At 41.2% G+C, this 27,808-nt stretch overlaps 1 protein-coding gene across 1 annotated transcript; it reads left to right on the plus strand.

The window, feature by feature from the left end:
* Positions 1 to 4,138: 4,138 nt before the first annotated feature.
* Positions 4,139 to 27,140, plus strand: shisa4 (shisa family member 4). Its single transcript, XM_055654725.1, has 6 exons — positions 4,139 to 4,714; positions 11,079 to 11,256; positions 19,162 to 19,295; positions 21,163 to 21,378; positions 25,025 to 25,132; positions 26,254 to 27,140. Exons 1-6 carry the CDS (start codon positions 4,657 to 4,659, stop codon positions 26,283 to 26,285), a joined length of 726 nt encoding a protein of 241 aa, XP_055510700.1. The 5' UTR covers positions 4,139 to 4,656; the 3' UTR covers positions 26,286 to 27,140.
* The last annotated feature ends 668 nt before the right edge of the window (positions 27,141 to 27,808 follow it).

A 27,808-nucleotide genomic window follows, 5' to 3' on the forward strand; every position in this document is an offset into this window, starting at 1 on the left:
TGGCTCAGGACCTTTCCTCAAACTACTTCAGATATGTTTGAGTCTAATTTGTTTGCTAGGAATTAAACAGGGCCTATCACCAAATGCAAACATTATCCTCAATGTCTGAAGGAATAGTCCTACAATGATGCGATTTGTAATTTGAAAGCGTTTTCGCTCTTTCTTCTACACAAAGTGCAATATTACACTTTTACAAGTTTCATCATAATGTACCACATTGCTCAGGTCAAGACATTTAAAATGTGGAACAAGACATTCCATCAATTTCAACATGGTGAAAGTGTAATCTGTGATCGATGGCCAGATCTAATTCGTGGATGTTATTTATTTGCCCCCAAATTAATTTTGTATGCTTTAGATGTGCAAGCTACCCAGATTCATCTACTTTAGAAAACAAATTGGTTTGAAAAGATGTTCAAGAAGGAACTGCAGATGCTGGAAGATCGAAGGTACACAAAAATGCTGGAGAAACTCAGCGGGTGCAGCAGCATCTATGGAGCGAAGGAAATAGGCGGCGTTTCGGGCCGAAACCCTTCTTCAGACTGATAGGCGACGTTTCGGGCCGAAACCCTTCTTCAGACTGATGGGCGACGTTTCGGTCCGAAAAAAGGTTTGAAAAGATGTTTCTTATCTTTTCAAACCTTTTTTCGGCCCGAAACATCGCCCATCAGTCTGAAGATATTGCTTTGATCACCAATCCAAATTTGATATGTTGAAGTTCCAGTAATTCAGCAGGAACTAAAAAACATATTCCAAATATTATTAAGGACTATCCCTCAAATGCAGGGCATTGAACTGTTTCTCACAATGTAAATAAGTTCACAACTAGTCCAGCAGGGTGCAATATTAGTATAGCAAAGCTCTCTCTCTCAAGTAACTTCCACCAAGTGAACTGATTTGCTATACAAAGTATTCTAATTTACGTCGCTTTAAATAACACTTAAAATAGTGTCAATTAGAAAAGTTAATCTAAATATCATGAAATAACCTATTTTATTTGGTTGGGTCCATACTACCATTGGCTAATCTATTTTTCAATGTATGAAGTAAGTTCCGTCAATCATGCAAATCAAATTATTATAACAAGCATTCTAATTAACCTACATTTAAAATGAGATCAAAGTTCTGTTGGCTGGGTTTATCCTCAATGGAAAACAAGTCTGTTTACTTCACCGAAAACTCCTCTGAACTGGATCCAGGAGGAATTTAATATCATCAGAAAAATCACATTCAAAATATCGGAAGCAATATCAACCAAATAAATCAATTTGTTACGAGAAACATTTTAATCTAATGCTCTTTGTACTGCATAAATAAGAACCGTTTACTACACTGCAACATGTGGCTCTGTTGACTTCAAATGGTGCAAATAAAGCACTAATTTGTAAAGTGAATCAATTAATAATAATAATAAGCATTCAAATCTTCGTAAAGAATACTGCATTAAGCATCAGTTCATTTAAGGGAAGTCAAGTGTTAAGAGTGCATTATCATATGTACCAAAACAGAACAAATAAATTCTTACTTGCAGCACCACATGTATCTAAACACTGTACTCAATAGAGAGTATAGGGTGATTTCACCAAAGGTCAAATGAGCGTAGATCCCCCCTCACGTGACCGAAAATTTTAACTGGAGGACATCTCTCAGTTTGGTACATGTAAGTGAATGGGGAAACACGCACTTTCCCACCCGTTAAAAACATGGAAAACGGCCGATTTTTGAGCTGAAATTTTTCTGTGCTAGTCGGGGTGACCGTGAAGCACAGCGACCTAAATTTTCAGGAATTTAAAAGGCATTAGACTTAGAACAGCATTAACAGCTGAAGTTTAATTACAAACAAAAAGGGAACTGAAGGTAACAAACAAAATCTGACAGTGCCGTAGTGATTTCAAGTCAGCTGTAATTTGGAGCTTGCAGTTTTCAATAGCCTAATGGACATTAGGAAAAAAACGTTCTTGAACCTGGATGTTACAGTGAGAGTGTGGCCAAGGTGGTGAGGGTTGCTGATGATGCTGGCTGTCTTTCTGTGGCAGCACCTCTTATAGATCTCTTCATTAGATCGGGTCGAGACCCTTCTTCAAACTTCAGTCACCAATCTAAAGAAGGGTTTCGACCCGAAACATCACCCATTCCTTCTCTCCAGAGATACTGTTTCCATGCTGTATCTCAAAATGATGAATTCCACAGATTCACCAACCTCTGACTAAATAAATTCCTCCTCATCTCCTTCCTAAAGAAATGTCCTTTAATTCTGAGGCTGTGACCTCTGGTCTTAGACTCTCTCTCTAGTGGAAACATCCTCTCCACGTCCATTCTATCCTTTCACTGGTCAGTAAATTTCAATGATGTACCCCCTCATCCTTCTAAACTCCAGCGGGTAGCAGCCCGGTACCGTCACATGTTCATCATATGTTAAACCACTCATTCCTAGGATAATTCTTGTAATCCTCCTTGAACCCTCTCTAATGCCAGCACATCTTTCCTCGGATATGGGGCACAAAATTGCTCACAAGTTTACAACATGAAGGGTTCTCAGCAGTGGTTTTCCTTGAATACAGAGTAATATTGCATCTCTTGGAAGTGATATTATAATCCACAAATATGGCTTTGATAAAGAGCAGAACAATTCCTCATTGTTTTACCTACATGCCATTAAATCAATTAGTGCTACATAGTGTTGTGAACAACTGAATTCAGAGTACTGTTGCTTTGATTAAGAGACCTAGTCATAATGCAAGTGATGCTTTGGTTATCATTTCAAATCTAGGATGCAGGAGTCTAACTTAATTGGTATGGAATAAAATAATCTCTGTTACAACCAAAGCTCTATCTCAATGGTTAGTGGAATATCCCTCAACTAAAACAGTTATATGAGTTTGCTTTAGTTTTGTTTAGAGATGCAGCATGGAAACAGGCCCTTCGATCTACATCAACCATTGACACAATAAACCACGTACACAATAATTCTGTCATCCTACTTTCTCATCCACTCCCTGCACATTAGGTGCAATATACAGAGCCAAATTTAAATACAAACCTGCACGTCTTTAGGATGAGGGACAAAACCAGAGCACCTGAAGAAAACCCACGTTATCGTAGGTAGAACCCACAAACAGCACCCAAGGTCAGGAATTAACCCGGGTCTCTGGCACTGTGAGGCAGCAGCTCTACCAGCTACATTATTAAAGGAACTGAAGGTAGATAAAAATCCAGGAGAAACTCAGCGGGTGAGGCAGCATCTATAGAGCGAAGGAATAGGTGACGTTTCGGGTTGAGACCCTTCTGCAGACAAAGGGTCTCGACCCGAAATGTCACCTATTCCTTCACTCCATAGATGCTGCCCATATAATCAAGTTGTCAGATGTAGAAGAAAGGACAACAGTGTTCCTAAATCACCTATTCTCAAGCAGAATCTCATCTAGTTTTTCCATCTTCTCTCCCCAGCGCAACCAGGATATCTCACCTGGTATTACCCAGTGTGTCTTACTCAGGCCCGCTCTGTGCCATTGAGCATCTTGCACCCAGTTCAGTACAATTTCACCCAGCATCTCTCATCCCAACTCCCTAGTACCACAGTTAATCTTACCTGTCAGATACACCAATATCACTCACCCAGACAGCTCCAGTAGGTCACCCACTTTCACCCAGTGTCAGTCAGCGTGTCCATTCAGTGTCACCCAGCACCTCTTCAGATTCAGATTCAGATTCAATTTAATTGTCATTGTCAGTGTACAGTACAGAGACAACGAAATGCATTTAGCATCTCCCTTGAAGAGCGACATAGCAAACGATTTGAATAAATAATAATAAGTGTCCAGGGGGGGGGGGGGGTGGTGGTGATTGGCAGTCACCGAGGTACGTTGTTGAGTAGAGTGACAGCCGCCGGAAAGAAGCTGTTCCTCGACCTGCTGGTCCGGCAACGGAGAGACCTGTAGCGCCTCCCGGATGGTAGGAGGGTAAACAGTCCATGGTTGGGGTGAAGGCAGTCCTTGGCGATGCTGAGAGCCCTCCGCAGACAGCGCTTGCTTTGGACAGACTCAATGGAGGGGAGCATGGAACCGGTGATGCGTTGGGCAATTTTCACCACCCTCTGCAATGCCTTCCGGTCGGAGACAGAGCAGTTGCCATACCATACTGTGATGCAGTTGGTAAGGATGCTCTCGATGGTGCAGCGGTAGAAGTTCCTCTTGCCAATTGTCATCTGGCACTGTAATCGAGGCTCATCGGGTGTCATTGACTCACATCCACGTTTATCCCCAGATACATAGCAACTCTCGCCACCCAATGATTTATTTTCCTCGTAAATCTCAAATGCGTGCGGACAGGTTACATGACCACTATAAATCGCCTCTACCGCAGATGGGTAGCAGGAGAACCGCTGTTTGATGGGTCTCTGAGGAAAAAATGGCCAATGGGGAAAGAAGGAAATTGGACCAATGCACCGACATAGGCTTGATGGGCCGAACGGCTTCCGCCGATGTTGCAAGAGATAAATAAATACTTATCACTCACAACTTCGCCCATCTGCTCAACTAATACCCGTCCTCGGGCAAGCGCTGTTGTGCTGCGCACGCGCTCACCCGCGCTCTCCTGGATTTCAGGCGCGGCTTCTGTTGCTCGCGCCTAATATCTCCGTCTTCCGTTGGGCAGGCAATGGGCCTGGCCCGGGGCGGCGGGCCGCTGCTAGCGGTTCTCTTCGTCGCCGGAGCAGGTAAGGAAAGACCGCAGAGGCCCAGGAACCGTAGGTAACCTGAAAACACCCAACACCACACCACCTACAGTGTAAACAAACCCTCACTTCGCCCAATGCAAACCTTCCCTCTACCATAACATCTTCCCCACATAACAACACTGCCTACCCTCCCTACACCAATAGCCTACCTCCAAAAAAAAACAAATTCCTCCCTATACGATAACTACACCCTGCACCGCAACGCCATCTCCACATCACCACCATTCCCTACATCATTATTTTCACCGCACCTCCGTACACTGTAACCCAATCCCATTCCCACACAACACACCTACTTACAATGTAACCCCATCCAAGACCGAGCTTTCCTACGCTAGTTCCATTCCCACGTAATTCCACACACCCGAGTTGCTATCACCTCATAATGCCATCCTCCCTACACTGAACCCCATCCCCTCCCTCCAATACCTTCTTGCCAAAACTATAACCCTCTATTTATAGTACAAATGCTTTTCCCCCAACATACAATTACTCACCTCAATCAAAATCCTTCCCCTCAATAACTAACCTTCCCAAACATTACCCACTCCCTGAAGAACACATTTCCTCCCTACATTCTAATTTTCTTTAGCACATAACCCATCACCAGAAAATAACCTTGTGCAACAATGCACAACCATGTGATCCCAGCTATAAAGACAGATGTATACAGCAATTCGTTCTTCCCCCGCACAATTAAAGCATCTCCACCCAACTATAGTTACCCAACCAGATGCAACTAAATTTAAAGTAGCTCTTTCTTCCCAATAACCCTTTCTGGCTTAAGCCCTCCCTTCACCACCTCCAGTTTAAATTCCATTTGGAATATTTTGGAGGACCAAGAAACCAAGAACCCCTCGCCTGCATCCACAACACTGTTAATGAGAAACCCTGCATTGCTGTCCTCGCCATTTAACCCAAAACATACAACTATCCAATCTCCATAATAACACCATGATTGACACAAGATATTTGTCACACTAAACTCCAGCCTCACATAGATACATAGATTTATGTGTATCTATGTGAGGCCGGAGTTTATTGTGAAAACACAAACTTTTCCTCAGAGAAACAAGGAACTGCAGATGCTGGTTAATACACAAAAGGACGCAGTGTCCAGCATTTTGGGTCCTTGAGTATACAAATCCTCCTCCGTCAATAGCAATTCCTCTCACAAAACTGACATCCTCACATAATATTCAAACCCTGCCACACAAAGGAACCAAATACAACTCCTTCCCACACCATAACCTATTGCACATTTAATACTTACCCTCCCACTTCAACATGCAACCTTTCTTCTTACTGAGGTGATATGAGTGTTGCTTAAAATCCCTGTCTGATGAAGGCTAATGTTCCAAAAGCCTCCTTAACTACTCTATCTGTGACGCCACTTTCAATGAACTCTGTACCTGCACTCCTAAATTCATCTGGTCTCCAACAGTCCTCGGGGGCCCTGCCCATTCATTGTGAAAGTCCCACCGTGGTTTGACTTTCTAAAATGCAACTCTTCACATCATCTGCATAAAGCTCCATTACTATTCATGCCTATTACATTCCCATCCAAATGATTGATATAAACCACAAACAGCAATTGTCCTAGCATTCTTCCCTAGTTGCAGAGCTCCAGTCTGAAAAAAAGATTTTCCACCATCACCCAATGCTTCCTGCCATGAAACCAATTCTCTACTCAATCAGCTAGCTCTCTCTGGATCCCAAGTGATCTAACCTTTCAGACCAGCCAACCATGCAGAATCTTATCAAATGCCTTGCTGAAGTCCATACTAACAATTTCTATAGCTTTGTTCTCATCAACCTTTTTGGTTCTTCAAAAATTCTCAGATTCGTAAGACACAATCCCCCATGTACAAACCTATGCTTACTAAGCTTAATCACGGTCTATCCAAATGCATACACCAAGTCGGTAGAGCTACAGTGATAGGAGACTCATTAGTTAGGGGGGCAGATAGGAGATTTTGTGGCAGTAATTGAGACTCCAGCACGGTACAAAGCCTTCCTAGTGCCAGGGTCCAGGATGCCTTTGAGGGGCTGTAAGATAATCTCAAGAGGGAGGATGAGTAGCCGGAAGTCATCATGCATGCTGGCACAAATGACATGCGTAAAAAAAGAAATTAGGTCCTGTAAAACTAATATAGGGAGAGTTTAGCAAAAAAGGGTTGAAAAGCAGGAACTCCAGGGTAATGATCTGATTGCTCCCAGTGCCACTTGTAGTGGGGGTACTAACACCACAGGTGGTCACCTGCACTCCCTGTCCACTCCTTTTTGGTCTTTATCAATAGATGCCAAGAGTATAAAAGGCTGAACATTTATAAAATTCTGATTTGGCTTCAAAACGATTATTGTGTTCAATTATGGTTCCCCACATTGAGAGGAAGGGTGTGAGGGTGATGGAGAGGATCCTGAAATGAGGTATCAGGTGCTATAACGAGGAGGCTTGCCGGAATGTTCCCGAGGTACAGTGAAAATCTTTGTTTTGCATGCTATTCAATCAATTCAGATAATACAATAAATACAATCAAGCCAAATCCAAGTACAATAGGTAGAGTGATGGGAAAGATACAGAGTGCAGAATGTAGTTCTCAGCATCATAGCGCAGCTATTCCAGAAGCAAAGTCTTATGTCCGCAATGAAGTAGAGGAGAATCAGACTGTACCCTGGCTTATGGAAGGACTGAGTTCAGTGGTGAGCACTTTCAAAACTTTGGTATCTTCTGTCCAACGGGAGCAGGGAGAAAAAAGGAATAACAGGAGCAGGAAAAGTTTTTTTGATTATGTTGGCTGCTTTCCCGAGGAAGTGTGGCATGCATGGAATCAATGGTGGGAAGTCTGTGTATGATGGACAGGACAGCATCCACAACTCTCTGGAATTATTGTGATCTTGGACCCTTGGACCGAGCTGTTTCCAAACCAAGTTGTGATGCAGCCTGACATGCTTTCTAACGTGCAAAGCAGTTGAGCCCAAAGGGAAAGATGTGAATTTGTCAATGACCACTGTCTGCAGAAGTCTTCATGAACAGAAATACAGAGGCTACATTGCAAGATGCAACCCACTGGTTAGCCGCAAAAATAGGATGACCGGGTTACAGTTTGCCAAGAAGTACTTAAGAGCAACCACAGTTCTGGAAAAAGGTCTTGTGGACAGATGAGAGGAAGATTAATTTATAACAGAGTGATGGCAAGAACAAAATATTATGGAGAGAAGGAACTGCCCAAGATCCAAAGCATGCCACCTCATCTGTGAAACACGGTGGTGGGGGTTTATGGCCTGGGCACGTACTTTATGGCTGCTGAAGGTACTGGTTCACGATGATATAACTGCTGATGGTAGTAGCATAATGAATTCTGATGTGTATAGACACATCCTATCTCCTCAAGTTCAAAACAAATGCCTCAAAACTCATTGGCCGGCGGTTCATTCTACAGCAAGACAATGATCCCAAAAATACTGCTAAAGCAACAAAGGAGTTTTTCAAAGCTAAAAATGGTCAATTCTTGAGTAGCCAAGTCAGTCACCTGATCTGAACCCAATTAAGCATGCCTTTTATATGCTGAAGAGAAAACTGAAGGGAACTACCCGCAAAACAAGCATAAGCTGAAGATGGCTGAAATACAGGCCTGGCAGAGCATCACCAGAGAAGACACCCAGCAACTGGTGATGTCTATGAATCGCAGACTTCAAGCGGTCATTGCATGCAAAGGATTTGCAACAAAAATACTAAACACGACGACTTTCATTTACATGACATTGCTGTGTCCCAAACATTATGGTGCCCTGAAATGGGGGAACTACGTATATACATTGCTGTAATTTCTACATGATGAAACCAAAATGTATAAAAATGGCCTATATTTAATAATAATAAAAATAATTTTTATTTTCGGGCGCCTTTCAAAGTCTCAAGGACACCTTACAGAAATTAACAGAAGAGAAAAAAACATAATCGGTGTAAAATAAATAATAAGGACATCACCAATACACAAATTAAAGACAGAAATCGCTCCAAAGACAAATAAATCAAAAAACACAATGTGAAGAGAGTGCAGCGGCAGCTAAAGCGTGCTAGCGTCCACTCTCCCTTCCAACAGCGGCGGCGCTGCAGTTCTGCTGCTGCCCATGTGCGCGACTTTGGCACCTTTGAGAGGGGGGCGGGTTTAAAATGTGATTTTTCTGCAGCCTATTCAAATCGATTTGTTAGGCTGTTTAGTTGCTAAAGAAAAATCCCTTCGACTGCCGTTTTATTAAGTTTATTAAAATTAGCGCTGGATAATTTAATTGTTAGAGTAAATTAAAAATCTCCTAAAGCCGTGAACGCTGACAACGGGACGGATCTCACGTAGGGGACAAGGCAAGGTACGCTGTTTATTTTTACATAAAAAGGTACTTCTTAAGATGCCCTTAATCAAAATTTTAAGTTGCGAGAAGGTGACTTGGAGCCGGCGGTATTTTTCATGCGGACATGGGGCTCAAATTCACTGCAACTGCAACGTTCCAAACCAGCGCGTTCCACAAAATCCCACTCGCAAGATGATTTAAATGGCCATTAATTTACAGCAATTAAACACTAAATTCCTTCCATTTGGCCTATAAATTTATGACAATAAGATTTTAAAATCATGTTATATTGTGAATTCTTGTGTGAATGTTATTTGGACATTTAGGCTATTTAAAAATGTACATCTTTTCTTAAGAAATGGATAGATGTTTAGATCTAGTAATTGAATTTTGGAATTAGCTACAATTGGGTAACTAACTAATTAAATGCTTTAATTTCAGGTCATCCAAGTAAGATTGTTTCATATTAGTTTCAGAATGCTTTAATCTATAATAGCTGAAAATTTATTTCAGTTCTCTTAATTTTTAATAAAGTTATGGCCATTTGACTGTCCTCGATCACAGCTTTAGTGTTCAGTCAATGGAAAAGCAATAGGGAACAAGATGCTAATTTGCGAGTATGAAAATGGCCATAACCTTTTTAATGCTGAAGATATGAAAGTGAATTAGGTGTCAAATTAAACTTCTTTTAATGCTTTACCTAGCAATGTTACAAAATTTTGAGATTTAAAAAATCAAGTCTGCAATTTATCCCATCAGATAAAGCATAACAATACGTTTAATTTGACACCTAATTCACTTTCATATCTCAAGTAATAAAAAAGTTATGGCCATTTTCATACTCGGAAATTAGCATCTTGTTCCCTATTGATTTTCTATGGACATAACAAAAAAGCTGTGATCGTGGACAGTCAAAAGCACATAATCTTCTTAAAAATTAAGAGAACTGAATGAAATTTACAGTTATCATAGATTGAACCATTCTGAAACAAATATAAAATAATCTAACTTGGATGACCTGAAATTAAAGCATATAATTAGTTAGTTACCCAATTGTAGCTAATTTCAAACTTCAATTTACTAGATCTAAACATCTATCCATTTCTTAATAAATGATTAACATTTTTAAATAGCCCAAGTGTCCAAATAATATTCACAAATAATTCACAACAAAACATGATTTTTAAATCTCATTTACATCAATTTATAGGCCAAATGGAAGGAATTTAGTGTTCAATTGCTGTAAATTAAAGTCAATTTAAATCGGCTTTCTAGTGGGTTCCTGTGAACGCGCTGGTTTAAACGTTCACATTGCGCTGGATTTGTGCCCTCAAATGCCCAGAAAAATACTGCGGGATATAAAGAGCCCAAAATGAGCTACTCGCTATAGAAAACTTTATATACAGGGTTATATACATGCCCCATTTAATGTAAAAATAAGGTACATACCTTTAATTGTTTGCTTTATAAAACCCTGGGGCTGCGAGAGGTTGCGGATTGAGAGAGTGATTTTGAAACTACTCTTAACTATTTTACAAGGCCATAAAAACTAATAATACCTTTTGCGACGGGGTCTTTCACCGATTTTCCGTTAATGATTTACTAGGCTGAACATTTTCGATTGCAACAGCCTAGTAAAAAGCGCATTTTAAACCCGCCCCCTCTAAACTGCGCCAAAATCGCACACAAGGGGTGGGGCAGATGGTCAGCCACGATTCAGGTACGTTTTGTAACATACCTACTTTATCTGGTGTGATAAATTGCAGACTTGATTTTTTAAATCTCAAAATGTTGTAACATTGCTACTATATTAAAATCAGACAATGTGCACTTTATCCACATGTGATTTTTTTTTCTGTTACAAATCTAAAATTGTGGAATATAGAGGCAAATAAATAAATGATGGGTCTTTGTCCCAAACATTATGGAGGGCACTGTATTTGATTCTTTCCCTTTCCATTCCCTTACACTGTCCGTTTTTTTCAAACAGTGTCTGCAGACAATGATTGCATGTGGTACACTGATGTAGAAGGAAACTGGCACTTTGGTTTTGACTGCTCGTTCGTCCAGTTCTGCTGTGGAAACTGCACATACCGTTATTGCTGCCGGGATTATATGCTACGAATCACTGAAAGGCAACAAAAGTATTGTGCAACCACGAACCTCAGGTTAGTCAATGTGGTCTTTATATTCCTGTTAATATTGAAGAGACATGTGTCTGGAACGTTTGGCCACAGCTAATAGAAGATGGTCATAAGTAGCTATGCTTTGGCTTTAGCTGTAATAATTTGCAAATACAGTATACGCTCGTTATAATGGACAATGGGGGGGGGGGGGGAGGTGGTGTCCATTATTGCCGATTGTCCACAACAACCGAGTAAGGGATTAGAGTTTTATAAATAGTAAAAACAACTGCAGCTGCTGGTTAACACACAAAAGGATTCAAGGTGCTGGAGTAGCTCAGTGGGTCAGGCAGCATCTCTGAAGAACATGAATAGGTGATGTCTCGAGTCCAGACCTTTCTTCTGATACTTGGTCTGAAATCGGATCTGGAATCCAAGAGAGTTGATGGTCGGGTGAATGGCGAGGATCCACGCAGCCATTGGTCGTGACCTGAAGGCAGCCAGAGTGCAGGTAAGAGTTGGCAATGGTGGTAGTGGCGACGACAGTGGTGATCTCTGGAGAACATGGATGGACGATGTATCAGAACGGGAACCTTCTTCAGACTGATTGTAGCAGGGTAGAAACCTGGAAGAGTTGTAGGGGTTGGATAAAGCTTGGCTAGTGATAGCTGGACACAAAATGTTGGAGTAACTCAGTGGGTCATGCAGCATCTCTGGAGGAATCAATGATGTTTCGAGTCGAGACGCTTCTTCAGACTGAAAGGGGAAAGGGTAGCTAGAAGTATGAAAAGGTACAAAGAACAAATGAATGAAAGGTAAGAAAAGAATAAATCAAAGCCAGTAATTGTGATCAGGAAAAGGTGGAGCTTCCAAGGTTCCATTGTTGCCTGTGGAAAAGATGATAACGAGTAGATATAAACAGTGAAACTAAGCAGGTCGAGTGAAACTAGTAGGACAACTAGGGTGGGGGAGGGATGGAGAAGGAGGGAACGTAAGGGTTAATTGAAATTAGAGAAATCTAATCCTCTATTGCTTTCTTGGTCTAATTACTCACACACTTTCTCGCAATGTTAAATTCCTAATTTCCAATTCTGCAAAAGCTTTTGTCAGATGTTGTTTTAACTCATTTCCTTATTCTCTAAAAGTAGTCTGATCCTCCTTCATTGCTTTTTTGAGTGTCACCCTTCCTTCCATATTAGCTGTATTATATTCTTGGATCACACTCTCTTGCACCCCATCCTGTCTGATTTAATGTCAGCCACAACTCTCTCATGGCTTAAACAACGCCCACCCACAGCCCAGTTTTTTGTCTGTTTGTTTGTATCTCTCACTTTCGCCCTCTATCTCTCTTTCCCTTGACGCATTAAACTATCGGCACTCCTGCATTGCTATTCTCTGCTCTCCACTATTTATTTTGCAACTCTGCAGTCTTCATCCTTTCTCTTAACTTTTTTTGCTACTCTAAAGTCTAGGTAGCTTGGGCCACTGTCTTTGTTTGTCAATGCTTTAAGCACTATACCCATTCTCTTGCTATGTGAAACCCTTAATCAATCATTACATTAATCATCCACTCTATTGCATTTGCCGTCACGCTACTTTCAACACTTGATTCTGTCCAGTGTGCTTTAAACTCTAATTTATCTTCTCTTAGTTTTAAGTCAACACCTGCTGATTCTTTCCAGCTGCTTTAAACTTGCTCTTTGGGTGTTTCTTATTGCTGTAAATTCTCAGTGCACCTGTTCACAGGGTTTAATTTTCGGTCTATTGTCTTGCTGCTTTAATCTTGCATTATGTGTCTCATTTGCTTTAAGCGGGTGCTTTTTTTCTCTTGGCCCGCTCGGGTTTCCTAGACTCTTTTCCCCTCTATTTTAAGTTAATAGTTCACTCAAAAGGCTTTAAATAATTAGCCCACAACCTCATCTTTTATCTCGACCCTCTCTATAACTATTTCATAGTATTTTTTCAACCGATTCTCTTGATGCCTTGGATTCATGGGTACAATCTGGTTAAAATTCTCAATGGTTTTTGGCTGTTTTAAATATTTAATTATAATCTGTTTTGTTGTGCCCTTAGCCTCTGCTCTCATTGTTTTGAGCTCTCAGACCACTCTTGTACTGCTTTCAGCTCTCTGCCCACTCTCTCGCCACTGATTATAATTTTTTGCTGCTCGTCCGCTTTGTGTTGAAACCTCAGCCCATGTTCCCACTGTTTTAAACTCCAGGCCCCTAATGACAAAATATCAACCCACATGTGCTCTCAGTGCTTTAAACACTTCGCCCCCGTGCTGTTGCTTTGTAAAATTCTGAGCCTGCTCTCTCACAGCTTTTGACTGTAACCCCATTATGTCTTTGCATTAATTAATTCACCTAAACTCTTGTCGCCAACAGTTAACTGCTCACTCTATTGTGGTTTTAAACTGAAAATATTATTTTCTCAATCAGTGTCTCAACCATTCTCTCACTGGTTTAAACACTTGCTCCTTTTGCTTCATTAAACTGTCAGTCCACTCACTCATTGCACGTTTATCATATTTATCTCTTGCACCATGATCTCACTGTTTTACATTCCTATCCCCCATCTTGCTACTTGAAATTTTAAACTGCTAGGAGCTGAAAGCACAGACATTTAAGCTTAAAAATAAATTCTCCACCAATGCTATCTTCTTCCTGAAATCTTTCACACTGTATTTCCAGAGGTGCTGCCATGAACTCTTACCAGGCACGTGCCGTGAGTAATTACTCAAGATAGGCAGTCAGTCGGCTTTTTAAAAAAAAACTTAAACCGCTCATGCGCAGATTGTTTCTCTCCATAAAAATAAAAATAAGTAACAATTCAATTTGCCCAAGGCTTCTAAATCTCCTTCATTTTTTAATTACTGAATGGGTGGGGGACGGAGGATGAAGGCGGGTGGAGAGATGGTGGGAAAAACAGGAGCATACTGTGATGTTGAATCAGTTGTCATCTTATTGAATGACAATACTAATTCAAGGGACCAATTGGAGGGAGAGTTCCTTTCACAGCGTGTGGAGAATCTGTGCCAGAGGCTAAAGATGCGGGGAGGGCAGGAGTGTTGAGAAGATGGGGGTCGGAGATCATGTCAGTACCTCACTCACCACTGCCGCAGCGCTCCGGGCATGGACAGCAGAACTGGCCGCCACTTCCGGGGAGGGAAGCAGCTCGGTGACTGCCAGGACCCGACAGCAGAACTGGCTGCCACTTCAGGGCCTTCTGCCAGCCCGCTCACCTCCGACAGTGCTCTCCGTCTGAACACCTCTCACATGCCGCTCGCCGGCTTCGCTCATGTCAGCCGCTTCCTGCAAATCCTTATATTCCGACAGCCGAGTAACTTCAATTGGTTCCTTGAGCGCGCTGTCGCAATTTAAGGATTTGCGGGAAGCGGCTGACATGAGTGAGGCCGGCGAGTGGTAGGAGAGAGGTTTTCACATGGAGAGCACTGCCAGAGGTGAGAATGGACCGGCAGAAGGGGCTGTCCGGTCACGGCAGCCACTCGCAGCCACCTGAGCTAATTCGCTTCTCGGCCACAATGCGGTGGCTCCGTGCCCGGAGCGTCACGGCAAAGTGGGTTACTGGCCCCGATCCGGTCCTTCACAACGCTCCTGCCCTCCCCGCAACTTTACCCCGGGCCAGACTCCCCAAACGCTGTGAAAGGATCTTCTCCCCCACCCCAGGAAATACGGTATTTAAAAATATAAAGCACCAAGAAATGTACTTACCACATTATTGGTACACAAACTCCATTCTTCACTCTTTGTTTCCTAATATACTCATAAAATAATGACAATCCATATTTGAACAACCCGCCAAGAAACTTGCGCTGCGCATGCGCAGTACTGCAAAGGCAGAATTTCAGCTGCCTTCAGCCCCGCTTGTCATTGACGGCTTCAAGCAGTGCTGACGGCACATGGGCTGCACAGACCTTCGCGTGTTACAAGTGCTGCGTTTGAAAGGCACGGAGAAATATGCCTACCTAAGAGATCGGTCTCTTAGATAGGCATAATTCTCCCGTCCATACTATTTATATTTAATAATTGCCATTTCATAATTTTAGTCAGGGTAGGCAGTGCCTCCCTTGCCTATCCGGACGGCACGTGCCTGACTCTTACGTGTCTTTAGCACGCTAATTACGCTACCTTGTCACATTGAGGCACACGGGTATCGTGGGACTGCAGTACGCCTGCGCGTGTACGCACTACGTCACGCCGGAGGCGCGCGAAGATTTTGTTTACTACAAAATCCTGGAGCACCGATACTGCGCACAACTCCATACCCATCCGCGCTTCTCCATGCCACCGTCCCGCGTGGACCACACTATACCCGTGCACCTCAACGCGACGACGAGGTCGCGTAACTAGCGTGCCAAGGACACGTAAGTGGGACAGGGCCTTGACTGTTAACTACCTAATTCAGTTATCCTTGACAGTATTGCCAGTCTTCTGATTCACGCATGGATGAATTTCAAGCCTGCAATCGATTGGGCTGTGTTCATCATTCTGTGCAGGTTCAGACTGTCAAGATCAGAGTTGTTGTCATACCATCAGAATACCTTTTAAAGCACATCTGTAGAAGTTTTTCCAAGGGTGGGAATTTCAAAAACAAGAGGGCATTGTTTTAAGGTGAGAGGGGCAAAGTTTAAAGGAGATGTGCAGGGAAAGTGTTTTTTATAACGAGTGGTTAGTGCCTAGAACGTGCTTCAAGGGTGGTGATGAAGGCAAATACGATAGTGATATTTAAGATGCTTTAAGACGGGTGCATACAATGGAGGGATATGGATCACATGCAGGCAGAGGAGATTAGTTTAACTTAGCGTCATGTTGGTCAATGACATTATGGGCAAAGGCTGTGCACCACAAAATATCTTCTTGAACAAAGCTATCACAAATAAACTGCGATGCAAGGTAAAATATGGCTCTAGCCCCGCAGCAATCAGTAAATCCTTGCTGTTTGTCTCCCAAATGTTAGTTTGTACGTATGGTCTGTACAGAAATTGGATGTTTGTAAGCTGGGAGGATCTGTATTCCCAGTCCACCCTGGAAAATGTTTAACAGCCCATCCCAGATATCAACCACACAATCCTCCACACAGTTACAATATGAGGTGCACACACCAAGTCCTTTGCCATTAATTTAATCCTCACTGTCTATAGTACTGGAGGAGGCTATCCAGCTCATTGAGATTCTGTTGATTATCAATGCAATCATTTCAAAACTAATCCTCTGTCGGACTTGGGGTTGTTTAGAGTAACAGTTTGATTCCCCAATCAACATTTCTATGTGGTGTGGGAAGAAACTGAAGTACCCGTGAAAACAGTTCTCCCTTTGTGGTCACAGAGAGAAGATTCAAACTCCACACAGACAGCACAAGGAGGTTGAGTTTTAACTCCGTTATCTCTTCAAGATATGCCTACCTTGAAGAAGTTCTCCTCTTCTCTCCGGAGACAGTTTCACAACCTCCTCTCTAACTTAACACTGAGTTTTAACTCTGTTCACTAGAGCTGTGAGGCAGCAACATTGCCTGACTTTTAGTGGACTCTTTGTCCACTGTAGATTGCATTGGCTGCCTATTGATTCTGCAACACCAATGGCCACATGGACTATCTATGTTCTTTCAGGTACCATGGTGCTACTCATCACATTTTCCTTGTACAAGATGTTTTACACAAAGTATATGGATTTGTCTTGCCCTACCTGGGCTATCTACAAACATTAGAAGCTGTGTCAAAAATTGGGGCAGATGGATGGTGTTGGGGTAGGACAGTGGGTTGTACCACTTCCAGCCTTGTATCTCATTAATCATCTTCTTCTGTCTTGGGAAGCAGGGCCCTTCAACTACGAGTGGAGGGAACAATCAGAGGCTTTCCAGGTAGTTTTGATTTAAGTTGTAGTAAGAGTTATTGCGCTGAGCTCTGCAGTACCCCATGAATCCTGCACTCACAATATGAAAATACCTATACATTCCCACTGTTTCTGTCCATTAACCACTCCTAACTTCATGCCCATTACCCTCAATACCATGTGCATACATTTTGTTTAATATTCTCTTATATGGCATTCCCTGGATGACCTATTAACTGGTTAAATGCATCACGTACTCTGGTTCCTCTTTGCCTCTTCTATTAATTATAACTAGAAACATCTAAAAGATTTCTTAAACATGTTTTTCGTTCAGATAGCCATGTTGACTCTACCCAATCATGCCCTACAAAGTATGGAAAACATTCAAGGATTTTCAGAAGATAATAAATAGTGTATCCACAATTACGATAACCGTTGCTATAAAAACCTAGGATGTACATTGATTTCTTCAGTGTTATTTGACACCAATATTCATACTTTTTCCATTCATCTCTCGAGCCGCGTCTTCATTATTTCCTGTCGATTTTAGGTCTTCTGTGAAAAATGATGCAAACTAATTGTTTAAAATTTCTGCCACTTCTTTACCTTCAGTGTAATTTCTCCTGTATCAATCTTTGAAAAATCCACTATAGGTTTTACAAATCTTTTTCACTTTTTACATAGCTCTGCATATCTTTAGTGTTTTTGTATGCCGGATGCAGTAGATGGTAGATGAGGCGCATATAAACCTCTTACCTGGAAGGACTGCTGGGGTCCCTAGATGGAGGTGAGGGAGGGCGTATAGCGACAAATATTACTCCTGTGGTTGAAAGTATCTGTAGAGAGGGTGATTTGGGTGGGAAGGAATGAATGTAAGTAAGTAAGTAAGTTTTATTTATATAGCACGTTTTAAGTCAACTCGCATTGACACCAAAGTGCTTTACATAAAATAGATAATATGTTTCCATACCATAGAAAAAGGTTAAAAAAAATAAAGAAAATGGACACAACACATTATAGAGTTTAACACAAACGTCCCCCCAGCAGAAACTCAAAATTTCCACTGTGGGGAAAGGCACCAGAAAGTTAAGTCCTCTTCCTCTGAAACACCCAAGGTCGGGGACCATTTGTGGCCTTGCAGCCAGTCCGATGATTTTCAGGGCCCTCTTGCCACGAAGATGGAACTCCGGCGTCGGGTGAAACAATTCCTCAAGCGGCTTGGAAAGTCTGGAGCGGCTGCCTTCTCCCCGGAGACCGGGGCACTCGTAGCTCTCAGGCCGCGCCGGTTGGAGCTCCGACCCCGGCGAACTCGATCCCTGTCTCCGTGGCGCTCCAAATCCAGCGCCGCCCACGGCCGGACGCCCGCAGTCACAGCTCCGCGATGTTGGGAGTCGGCGGCCACACCGCTCCGGAGCTTATCGCACGGCAACCCAGTAAGGCATCGCCCACTCCCTGTTGGTATCCCAGCGCTGCACCGCCGCCAAAGCTGTAGTCCCGGCTGGTCCCGACAGGAAACGCCGCTCCACCCTCGATGGCAGGCCGCGAGGACGGGGCGAAGAAGCAGCTTGGAGGGATGCTGCCTCTCCGACCAGATAGGGGACTAAGAAATAAAGTTCCCCCCTTCCCCCCCCAACCACCACATAAAAGACCCCAACTAACTAACAAACATTTTTTTTTAACAGGACTTAAAATAAAAAAAGGTGAAGAGACGGACTGCGGGCAGGCTGTCATACACAGACGGCGCCCACTCCTGCACATCCGCCATCTTGAAGGATGCAGAGATTACTCTGCTCTTCTACATTGCTTTTCCTTATCAATTCCCTCCTTCTCAATACGGAATTCTTTGAACCTTTAATCCTATCACTGCTCTTTATCACAACTTTGGATATCCTTTAATGTTATACCGGTCTTAATTTCTTTTTAACTGTCTATCAGCTGCCTCTGCCGTGTACTGATCTTGCAGCGGATGATTCTCCCAGTTCACTCAATGAGGAATGTAACATAAAATATTCAAAATCTTGCAAAATTTTGTAGCAAGTGAATTCAAACTGCTTTCATATGTTGGTAACCATAATGTTTCTGCTTTTGTTTTTAATAGTCCTGCCACGGTTGCTGGAATTGCCTCTGCTCTCTTTCTATTTATTTTTATCATTGGAATCATCGTTTGCTGTTTCCTGTGTTCCTGTTGCTATCTATATCGGCGACGGCACAATTTGAGGCAGCAGTTCACAGGTCAGTGAACCAATTAGAGTTTAATGTTCATTTTGATGAGCCAAACAGAAAGTACCCATAACATGCCAATGAGCTAATAGAACTCTGGTACTGAATTACTGGAGTGCTCCAGTGCAGTTTACCACAATGCTTTTAAGTACGGTGATGGGAGAGAATGCTGAGCTTGCTAGCAATGTCTACATTTCATGAGGGAATTAAAAACCATGCAATTCATGAGTCAGTAAGTCAACAGCACATTTCTTTTGAATACCAGTGAGCTAACCTGTCAAATGTTGTTGAGCCAATAGAAAATACCTAACAAGTAGATTGAATCAAGCTGTAGGGAAGCGGTTCCTGATTTCAAATTATCTCTGAGAAATTTTGTGCTTGCCTACTCCTTATAATCATAATTTCCTGCTGCCAAGTGCAAGAACTAGAAAAATAGGTTGGGTGAAGACTGAGATAAGGATTGTAAAGGCTAATTCAAGAGAGCTCTGATGATCTTATATTTTTGGAACTTGCAGATTTTTGGACTGTTTGGTGTTGTTACTGTTAATACCCAAACATGTTTTCAGATTACTTTTTCAAACACAATATCCAAATATATTTCCCAGTGAATTTAAAGAGAGCATGGAAAATTAAGCCTTTTAAGTTGAAAGGAAGCAAATGAAATGGGGTACCAGTGAGGGAAGGATCACACAGTGAAGCATCACACAGTGAGCCCGTGAACCAGTCCAATCATGCAGAGTTTTAATTGTCAGTGCCTGCATGCATGTGTTGATGTATTTGTGTCTGCACATTCCTTACACAAATAACAATATGTAGCAATGTTACAAAATGTTGAGATTTTAAAAATCAAGTCTGCAATTTATCCCATCAGATAAAGCATAAAAAGAAGTTTAATTTGACACCTAATTCACTTTAATATCTCAAGTATTAAAAAAGGTATGGCCATTTGCATACTCGGAAATTAGCATCTTGTTCCCTATTGATTTTCTATGGACATAACAAAAAAGCTGTGATCGTGGACAGTCAAAAGCCCATACCTTTCTTAAAAATTAAGAGAACTGAATGAAATTTTCAGTTATCAAAGATTGAAGCATTCTGAAACAAATATAAAATAATCTTACTTGGATGACCTGAAATTAAAGCATATAGTTAGTTAGTTACCCAATTGTAGCTAATTCCAAACTTCAATTACTAGATCTAAACATCTATCCATTTCTTAAGAAAAGATTAACATTTTTAAATAGCCTGTGTCCAAATAATATTCACAAAGAATTCACAATAAAACATGATTTTTAAATCTCATTTACATTAATTTATAGGCCAAATGGAAGGAATTTAGTGTTCAATTGCTGTAAATTAATGGCATTTAAATCAGCTTTCCCTGTGGAACGCGCTGGTTTAGAACGTTCACATTGCAGTAGATTTGTGCCCCAAATGCCCAGAAAAATACTGCGTGATATAATGGACCCCAAATTAGCTACTCGCAACATAACATTTTGTATAAAAGGGATCTTGAGAAGCCCTGTTTAATGTAAAAATAAACAACCTACCTTCCGTTGTCCCCTGTATGAGATCCGGCCCGTTATCGACGGTCGCGGGTTTAGAGGTTAATTTTTAACCTACTATAACAAGTAAATAAACCCCTTAAAACTAAAAATAGCTCAAGCGACGGAATCTTCCAGCGATTTTTCGTTAATAATTGAACTAGGCTGAACATCCTCGATTTAAACAGCCTAGGGAAAATCGCATTTTAAACCCGCCCCCCTCTAAAACGGCGCCAAAATCGAGGACAGATTTTCAGCGACGCTTCAGGTACGTTTTACAACATACCTACAATATGTATTTTTGTTTCTGTGTATTAATTGTAAATTTTCCCCAGGGCCAGGACAGGTGATTCGCAGCTTTCCAATGCAACCAGCTTATCCATCGCAACCAGGTTATCCACCGCCACCAGGTTATCCATCGCCACCAGGTTATCCAATGCAACCAGGTTATCCATCGCAACCAGCTTATCCACCACAACCAGCCTATTCATCAAATATGCCGCCTGGAACATATGCTGCATACCCAACAGCTCCAGCATACGGTGTTGCAAGTAAATTCTCATTACTGTTACATGCAAAACGATGACAAGTCTTAGCATATCTCAATGGTGGGCAAAGTTACATCATTAATAAGCGGTACCTATGACCCTGCAGTTTAAACCTTGGCAAATGGGATGTATATGCAAATGATTAGTTAGTTGAGTTGTGTAATACATTTGTAAGTTCACAGCTTATAGGAGTATAATTAGGCCTTTCAGCCCATTGAGAACGCCATTCAATCATGGCTGATCTCTGCCTCCTAATCCCATTTTCTTCCCGCCTTCTCCTGATAACCCATGGCACCCATTCTAATCAAGAATTTGTCTATCTCTGCCTTAAAAATATCCACTGACTTGGCCTCCACAGCCCTCTGTGGCAATGAGTTCCACAGATTAACTACCCTCTGACTAAAGAAGTTCCTCCTCACCTTTCTAAAGAAGCACCCTTAAATTCTGAAACTATGACCTCTGGTCACAAGTGATGGACATTCTATGACAGTTTGTAGTTTCCCTGAATTGCTTTTTACTTTGAACATTTTGATCATTTAGATTCAACCAATGTCATTCCATGGTGCACAAAGTGGCACAATGGCAGGAAGTGCTTCCTCACAGCACCAAGGTTCACTTTTGGCCTCTGGCACAGTTTGTAAGGAGTTTGCATATTCTCTCTGTCACCACATGGGTTTCCTCCACATGCTCCAGGTTCTTCCCATATTCCTATGACTTGCAGTTTGGCAGGTTTGTTGGCCGCTGTATATTGCCTCTAGTGTAGGTGAGTGGTAGTTTCTACGGAATGGGGCTATTGAAGGATATGAGGCAAGAATAAAATAGGATTGATGTAAATGGGTATTTGATGATCGGTGGGCCTGTTTCTGTATTGTATTGTTTTTACTTTTGTAATTGGAACTGAATTTGCTGTTGGTTGCACCTGTTCCTGCTCCCTCTGCTCTACCACTGGTTATCATTTTTTAATTAACATCTTGTCAGAGATCAAGCGTTTTCATCATTTTTGCCCATTAACTGTACTCTGTGGACGACTTGATTGTAATCATGTATAGTCTTTTCTTTGACTGGATAGCACGCAACAAAAGCTTTTTCATTGCACCTCGGTACACGTGACAATAAACTAAACTAAAAAAACACCTATCAGGGTACAGATGAGGATAATACTTTCTTTCCTGATCTATTTCCCATACCAGGTCAAATTCTGCTCCTTACCCAATGTGTTACAAATTATCTCCATGTATGGAATTTAGCCTTTATGAATATAACTTCTAATGCATTTAGTTTCTAATGAATTGAGAAGACAACACCTTAGGCATGGGGAACGATGAAATCTGATCGGTGACTATCATGACTTGCCCAAAATGTAAACATAAAATGTCAATATAACCACAAGGTAGAATTTGTGAAGCAGGGCAAACAATCAGCAAGTTATTTGCCTTGCCTTTGCCTGGAAGTCAGCTGTACCTGTCATTATACCATTAGTTTTTAATCTTTATTTTATGTAAAATATGTGAAAGCCTTATATCTTGTCGATGATATTCTTTGCAAATGACTTTTTATATTAAAAACAGAATATGCTGGAAATACTAAGTCTGAAAGGATCACGACACAAAAAGTCACCATGTTCTCCTGAGATGCTGCCTGACTCGTTGAGTTACTCCAGTACTTTCTGACTTCAAGTGCTGGAAATGCTCAGCATGTCAATGTGCAAAGAGAAACACAGTTAATTATTCAGCTCAAATACCCTTTATATTTCCATTATGCGACTCTTAATACCTATATTATTTTGTCTCGCTATTCCTTATATTTCTCAAAGACTGGAATCTCTGCTGGTCTCCATTTTCATATGCTCCTTCTTTCAAGGAATCGGCATAATAAATGACAACTTTGCTCGTATAATGAGGATCTAAGTTAATTCCTGTTTGCTCTTCTTGGTCTGTAGGCCTCTCTGAGATTCAGTTGGAGATGGTTCTATTGGTTAATTCTGTTATGGTTCATTCAGGTACTTTTTAAGTGCAGTGAGGATTTCTTCCTCCAGCACATCTTTCTCGGCAGTGAGTTCCAAGTCTTATCCCTCTTAGATTCTTGGTCTCATTGAGTAAAATATGTTTTCTCAATTCCCTTCTGATCCCTTTTAACCATTTAACCTAAATTATGCCCCATAATTTCGAGTCTTTCTGCACAGAAAAACTATTCTTTATTTTCCTACCCGAGACGTCTCCATTTTAATACACTTTACTTAAAACTTCCCTCTGTCTCCTTTGTTCTTAATGCAGACTCAATCTAGATGGTTTCTCCTCGTTATATAATTCTCCAGCCCTACAAACAGTTTCATAAATCTCCTTTACACTTTCCATTGTGGTACTGTGGTAACTGGAATTTTACACTGGCCTGCATTCATGGCGTAAATAATATGCTGTGCTGTATTTGGATGATATCTACAACCACTTGGATGATCTCCATCTCCACTTGGACGATTCTGTACAACCATTCTTCAATTTACTAAAGGATACATCTCTTGAAGTGAATGTTTAAGCAGATTTTCATACATCAAAAAGGCTGGTCAAAATTCAGCAAGAGCATATGATTTGTGATGAATTTGGCATTAAGTATGAGAAGGAGATGGTATTCCTACGTGTAGAATGTCACAGTGATATTATTAGCCAAATAGTCAATGCCGTTTTTGTCAAAAGTTGTACAGTAAATCAGGGGATTAATGTTGTCTATGATAGTAGAACTGCTGCCTCGCAACACCATTGACCCATGTTCAATTGTGATCTCTGCTGCTGTCTGTGTGGAGTTTGCACACACTCTGTGTGACAATATGTACCTCTCCCAGGTGCTCCAGTTTCCACCCACCACCAAAACCGTGTGATTTGGTAGGTAAATTGTCTCTGGTATGTAGGTATGCAGTAGAACCTGCGTGACATTGATGGTAATGTGTGGAAAATAAAAAATGGGATGGGTGTGAATGGATATTTGATGAGCAACATGGATTTGGTTGGCAAAGGGCCTGTTTCTATACTGTAATATATCCAAAAACTTTATCTCACTATCCTACCTTGTTTGTCCCTCTCTGATGCCACATCTAATATCTCCCTGGAGTGAAATCCAAATTTTCAAACATTGTCATTGTTATTCAAGCACACCAGTCCAAATCATTTATGCATATCATCAAAACCACTAGACCAAGTATTAAGCTTTGACTACAGTTCTCCAGTCAGTAAGATTCTCTTTGATCATTGCCCTTTGTTTTCTACTACTATGTTCTTTGCTCTCTATTTTATACCATCTAGCACTTACCTCATTGACCAGATTATTCAGTTGCATAATGGCACAATAATTATTTAATTGCTTCAATATGGTTATATACAAGCTTTTACTTTACCAATTGCTTTTATAATTATGTCCCAGTAATAGTGCTGACCAGTTTATCGTATCAATTCCAGTTTCACCCTCCATAAATAGCCTGATCTAAATTTAAATTTAACTTAGCTTGTGATTTAACCATCTCCTACCCATCCAGAATATTAAATTCCTCACAAATCACCCTAATCCGTAATGATTTCGATACTTTCAAGTATAAAACCAAAATAAATTTAATACATTGGATATAGTTTATGTTAATGTGCACTTGTTTTCTTTTTTTTAGGCTCAAGAGAGATGTTTCAGAGTAACCCAATGAACCCAGCATACCCACCCAACATTCCTCCTGGATCATATGCTCCATATCCATCAGCTCCAGCTTACAGTGCTGCATGTAAGGCCAAATAAGTAGTACACGCAATGAGACGTATCTTGCCAGGCCCGTGAGTGAGAATGAACGTAAATGGGTTAACAAGTTACTGACCTAGTACCCAGAGTCCAAACATTGATCTAAGCACCTGTGTTTGAATCCCACCAGAGTCAAGATAATTTAAAATCAAGTCGTCTAATAGATCTGCAATTTCCATGTTCGGCTCAAAGTGCCTGTTCTTGTACGGTACTGTTCTATGGTTTTTCGTTCAGGGAACAAAAACTGGGATCTTTAACTAATCTGGCCAATAGAAGAAAATACATTTAAGGACAGGGAATAACTACTGGCATTTCCTGTGGCTTCCACATCCCATGAATGAACATACAAAGACTGAAAATGTAAGGGACAGTAAAGAATCCTACTTTTCTTTGCAGTGGGAAAGAAATATTTAGATTATGTGGGACAACATTGATTGTTTAGCAGCAGAAATAATTTATGAATATGCTGTGATTCTATGTTCAGCTGCAGATAGCTTTGAAGCCCACAGTTGGGGAATCAATATAAACAGAACTAGAAGTCAGTGTGAGACAAACAAGAAGTGTTATAGCAGATCAGCAGATCAAACTGTATTTATGGAAGGAATAGCTAGGCATGTTTTGGTTCGGGACCCTTCTTCAGAATGATTGTAGTAGGGAGGAGACATTTGAAATAGATGGGATGGGGCAGGACAAGCCTGGCAAGTGATAGGTGGACACAGTTGAGGCAGGTTCAGCAAATAATAGGAGAATACACCTATCCACCAATCACTTACCAGGCTTTGTCCCACCCCATCCCCACCTCTCTTTTCCAGCTTTCTACTCCCCACTACAAACAATCTGAAGAATGGGCCTGACCCAAACATCACTTATCCATTCCCTCCACAGATGCTGCCTGACTATTGCAGCACTTGTTTTTCTTGAGAAGCAAATGTAGACATTTCATTGTATTGATACAATATCGATGTATAGGAGGGGGGGGAATTGATGACGTGGAGACGGAAGCTAGATTGGAGGCAAGGCCTAAATCGCTATATGTATGTATTGCATTATATTATGTACAGAGTTGGGTATCTACATTTAAAGTACTTGTTTTTTTTTTTTTTACAGCTGCTCCGCCACACATCTCACAGCCATATTAAAGAAGGGCTGTTGCCCCTTTTTTTTTTGCAAAATATTCATTCATTCAACATGCTATTAGCATGTTTACCGACGTTTGCTGACATAAGCATGTTTGCTTTGGATTCCTTGTTTGATCGCAGTAGATTTCTGGATTGATTGCTGTAAGTTCCTGAACTGACTGCTTGTCCAATGCGTTCACTTACCATTGTAGGTTCATCATTGATTGCGAGCCCTTGATTGATTGCTGTAAATTACTTGTTTATGGAAGTTGCACTTTAATATTCAGATAATGCCCTTCATTATACCCATAGCATTAAGATTAAATTGTACGTATACATTTATATAAATTATTTATTGATGCTTTTTCACGTGTCATTTATTTTGAAGTATTGTGTGTAGAAAGTGCTGGCAATAGACTGCTGAACTGTACACATTAATAGACTGTTAAAAAAAACCTGAGGGAAGATTTCATGTGAGTAATAGAGAAATGAGATTTGTCACAAGTTGTAAGCATGTATGCACTTGGAACTATTATTTTTTTGGATTACAGTCCTTTGCAATGAATGGTCATTAACTAGTTTCTCACTCTATCAATATTTCCTGTATTTTCTATTTGCAATTCAAATGTGCAGTATCTTTGTTCTAACATTGGAGGCATTATGTTACTACCTTCACTGCAGGATTTAGTCACACACCCACATCGTCTTGACAACACCCTGTCTCCCTGTTTCTTCTGCCTCCATTTTCCATCATGTTCACAGAATATACCTGTAAATCTGTAATAATTTAATTGTTCTGGACCTTTCATGGCGCATGTGACAAATAAACACTCTTGAATTTCTTGAACTGGACAAATTGTGGGCGTTAGTAACCATTAGAATGGGTGGGGGTGGGCGGGAAAGGTTATGTATGCACATGAGCAGATACTTGTAGGAGCTATGCTTTTCGAGGTGTGTGTTTGGTGAGAGAGAGTATCTTTTGTGTCTGTATCTTTTCATTTTGCATAGGAGAGTTGGCCAATCTGTGGCTTTAGGTGAGCCACCTGCATATGCAGGTACACGTGTGACCTCTTACATGCCCATGTGTCTTTTTTCAAGGGAAAATATGTACATACGTGTATTTGCATAGGAGAGAAGTGACCAGGTGAGCTTGGCAAAGAGAGAAATAGACATGTGTTCATACGGAATCACGGTACAAAATGGAAAGCATTAAGATACTACTGACGTCTATGGAGTGCTGTTGAGAGCTGGGTATTGCAACGCAGCTTCAGAGTATAACATAACTACAGTATGCAACAAATGCTGCAGAATATCATAGAGCCTAGCACTTTCAGAGAGCAATAGAGACTCATTAAGATCTGCATAATAGAATAGTAAACAGCAGAGTGTAAGAGCAGTGGCGGACTGGGTCCAAAAAAAGATTATTTGCCAGGAGACAAAGGGGGCCCACCCACAACTACAATGCTATCATTTAACAGGGGCCCACTCCCATCACTTGCTATCACTTCATCAGGGGCCCACTTGCCATCGGGCAAGCTGAAACC

Source organism: Leucoraja erinacea, chromosome 24, assembly GCF_028641065.1.
Source record: "Leucoraja erinacea ecotype New England chromosome 24, Leri_hhj_1, whole genome shotgun sequence".
NCBI classification, from domain to species: Eukaryota; Metazoa; Chordata; class Chondrichthyes; order Rajiformes; family Rajidae; genus Leucoraja; species Leucoraja erinaceus.

Excerpts from the sequence above, each read along its gene's own strand:
- shisa4 (XM_055654725.1), top strand. The coding sequence starts at position 4,657 with ATGGGCCTGGCCCGGGGCGGCGGGCCGCTGCTAGCGGTTCTCTTCGTC. Across the intron at positions 11,257-19,161 it reads TGTGCAACCACGAACCTCAG|TCCTGCCACGGTTGCTGGAA; the intron begins GTTAGTCAATGT and ends TGTTTTTAATAG. Across the intron at positions 25,133-26,253 it reads TCCAGCTTACAGTGCTGCAT|CTGCTCCGCCACACATCTCA; the intron begins GTAAGGCCAAAT and ends TTTTTTTTACAG.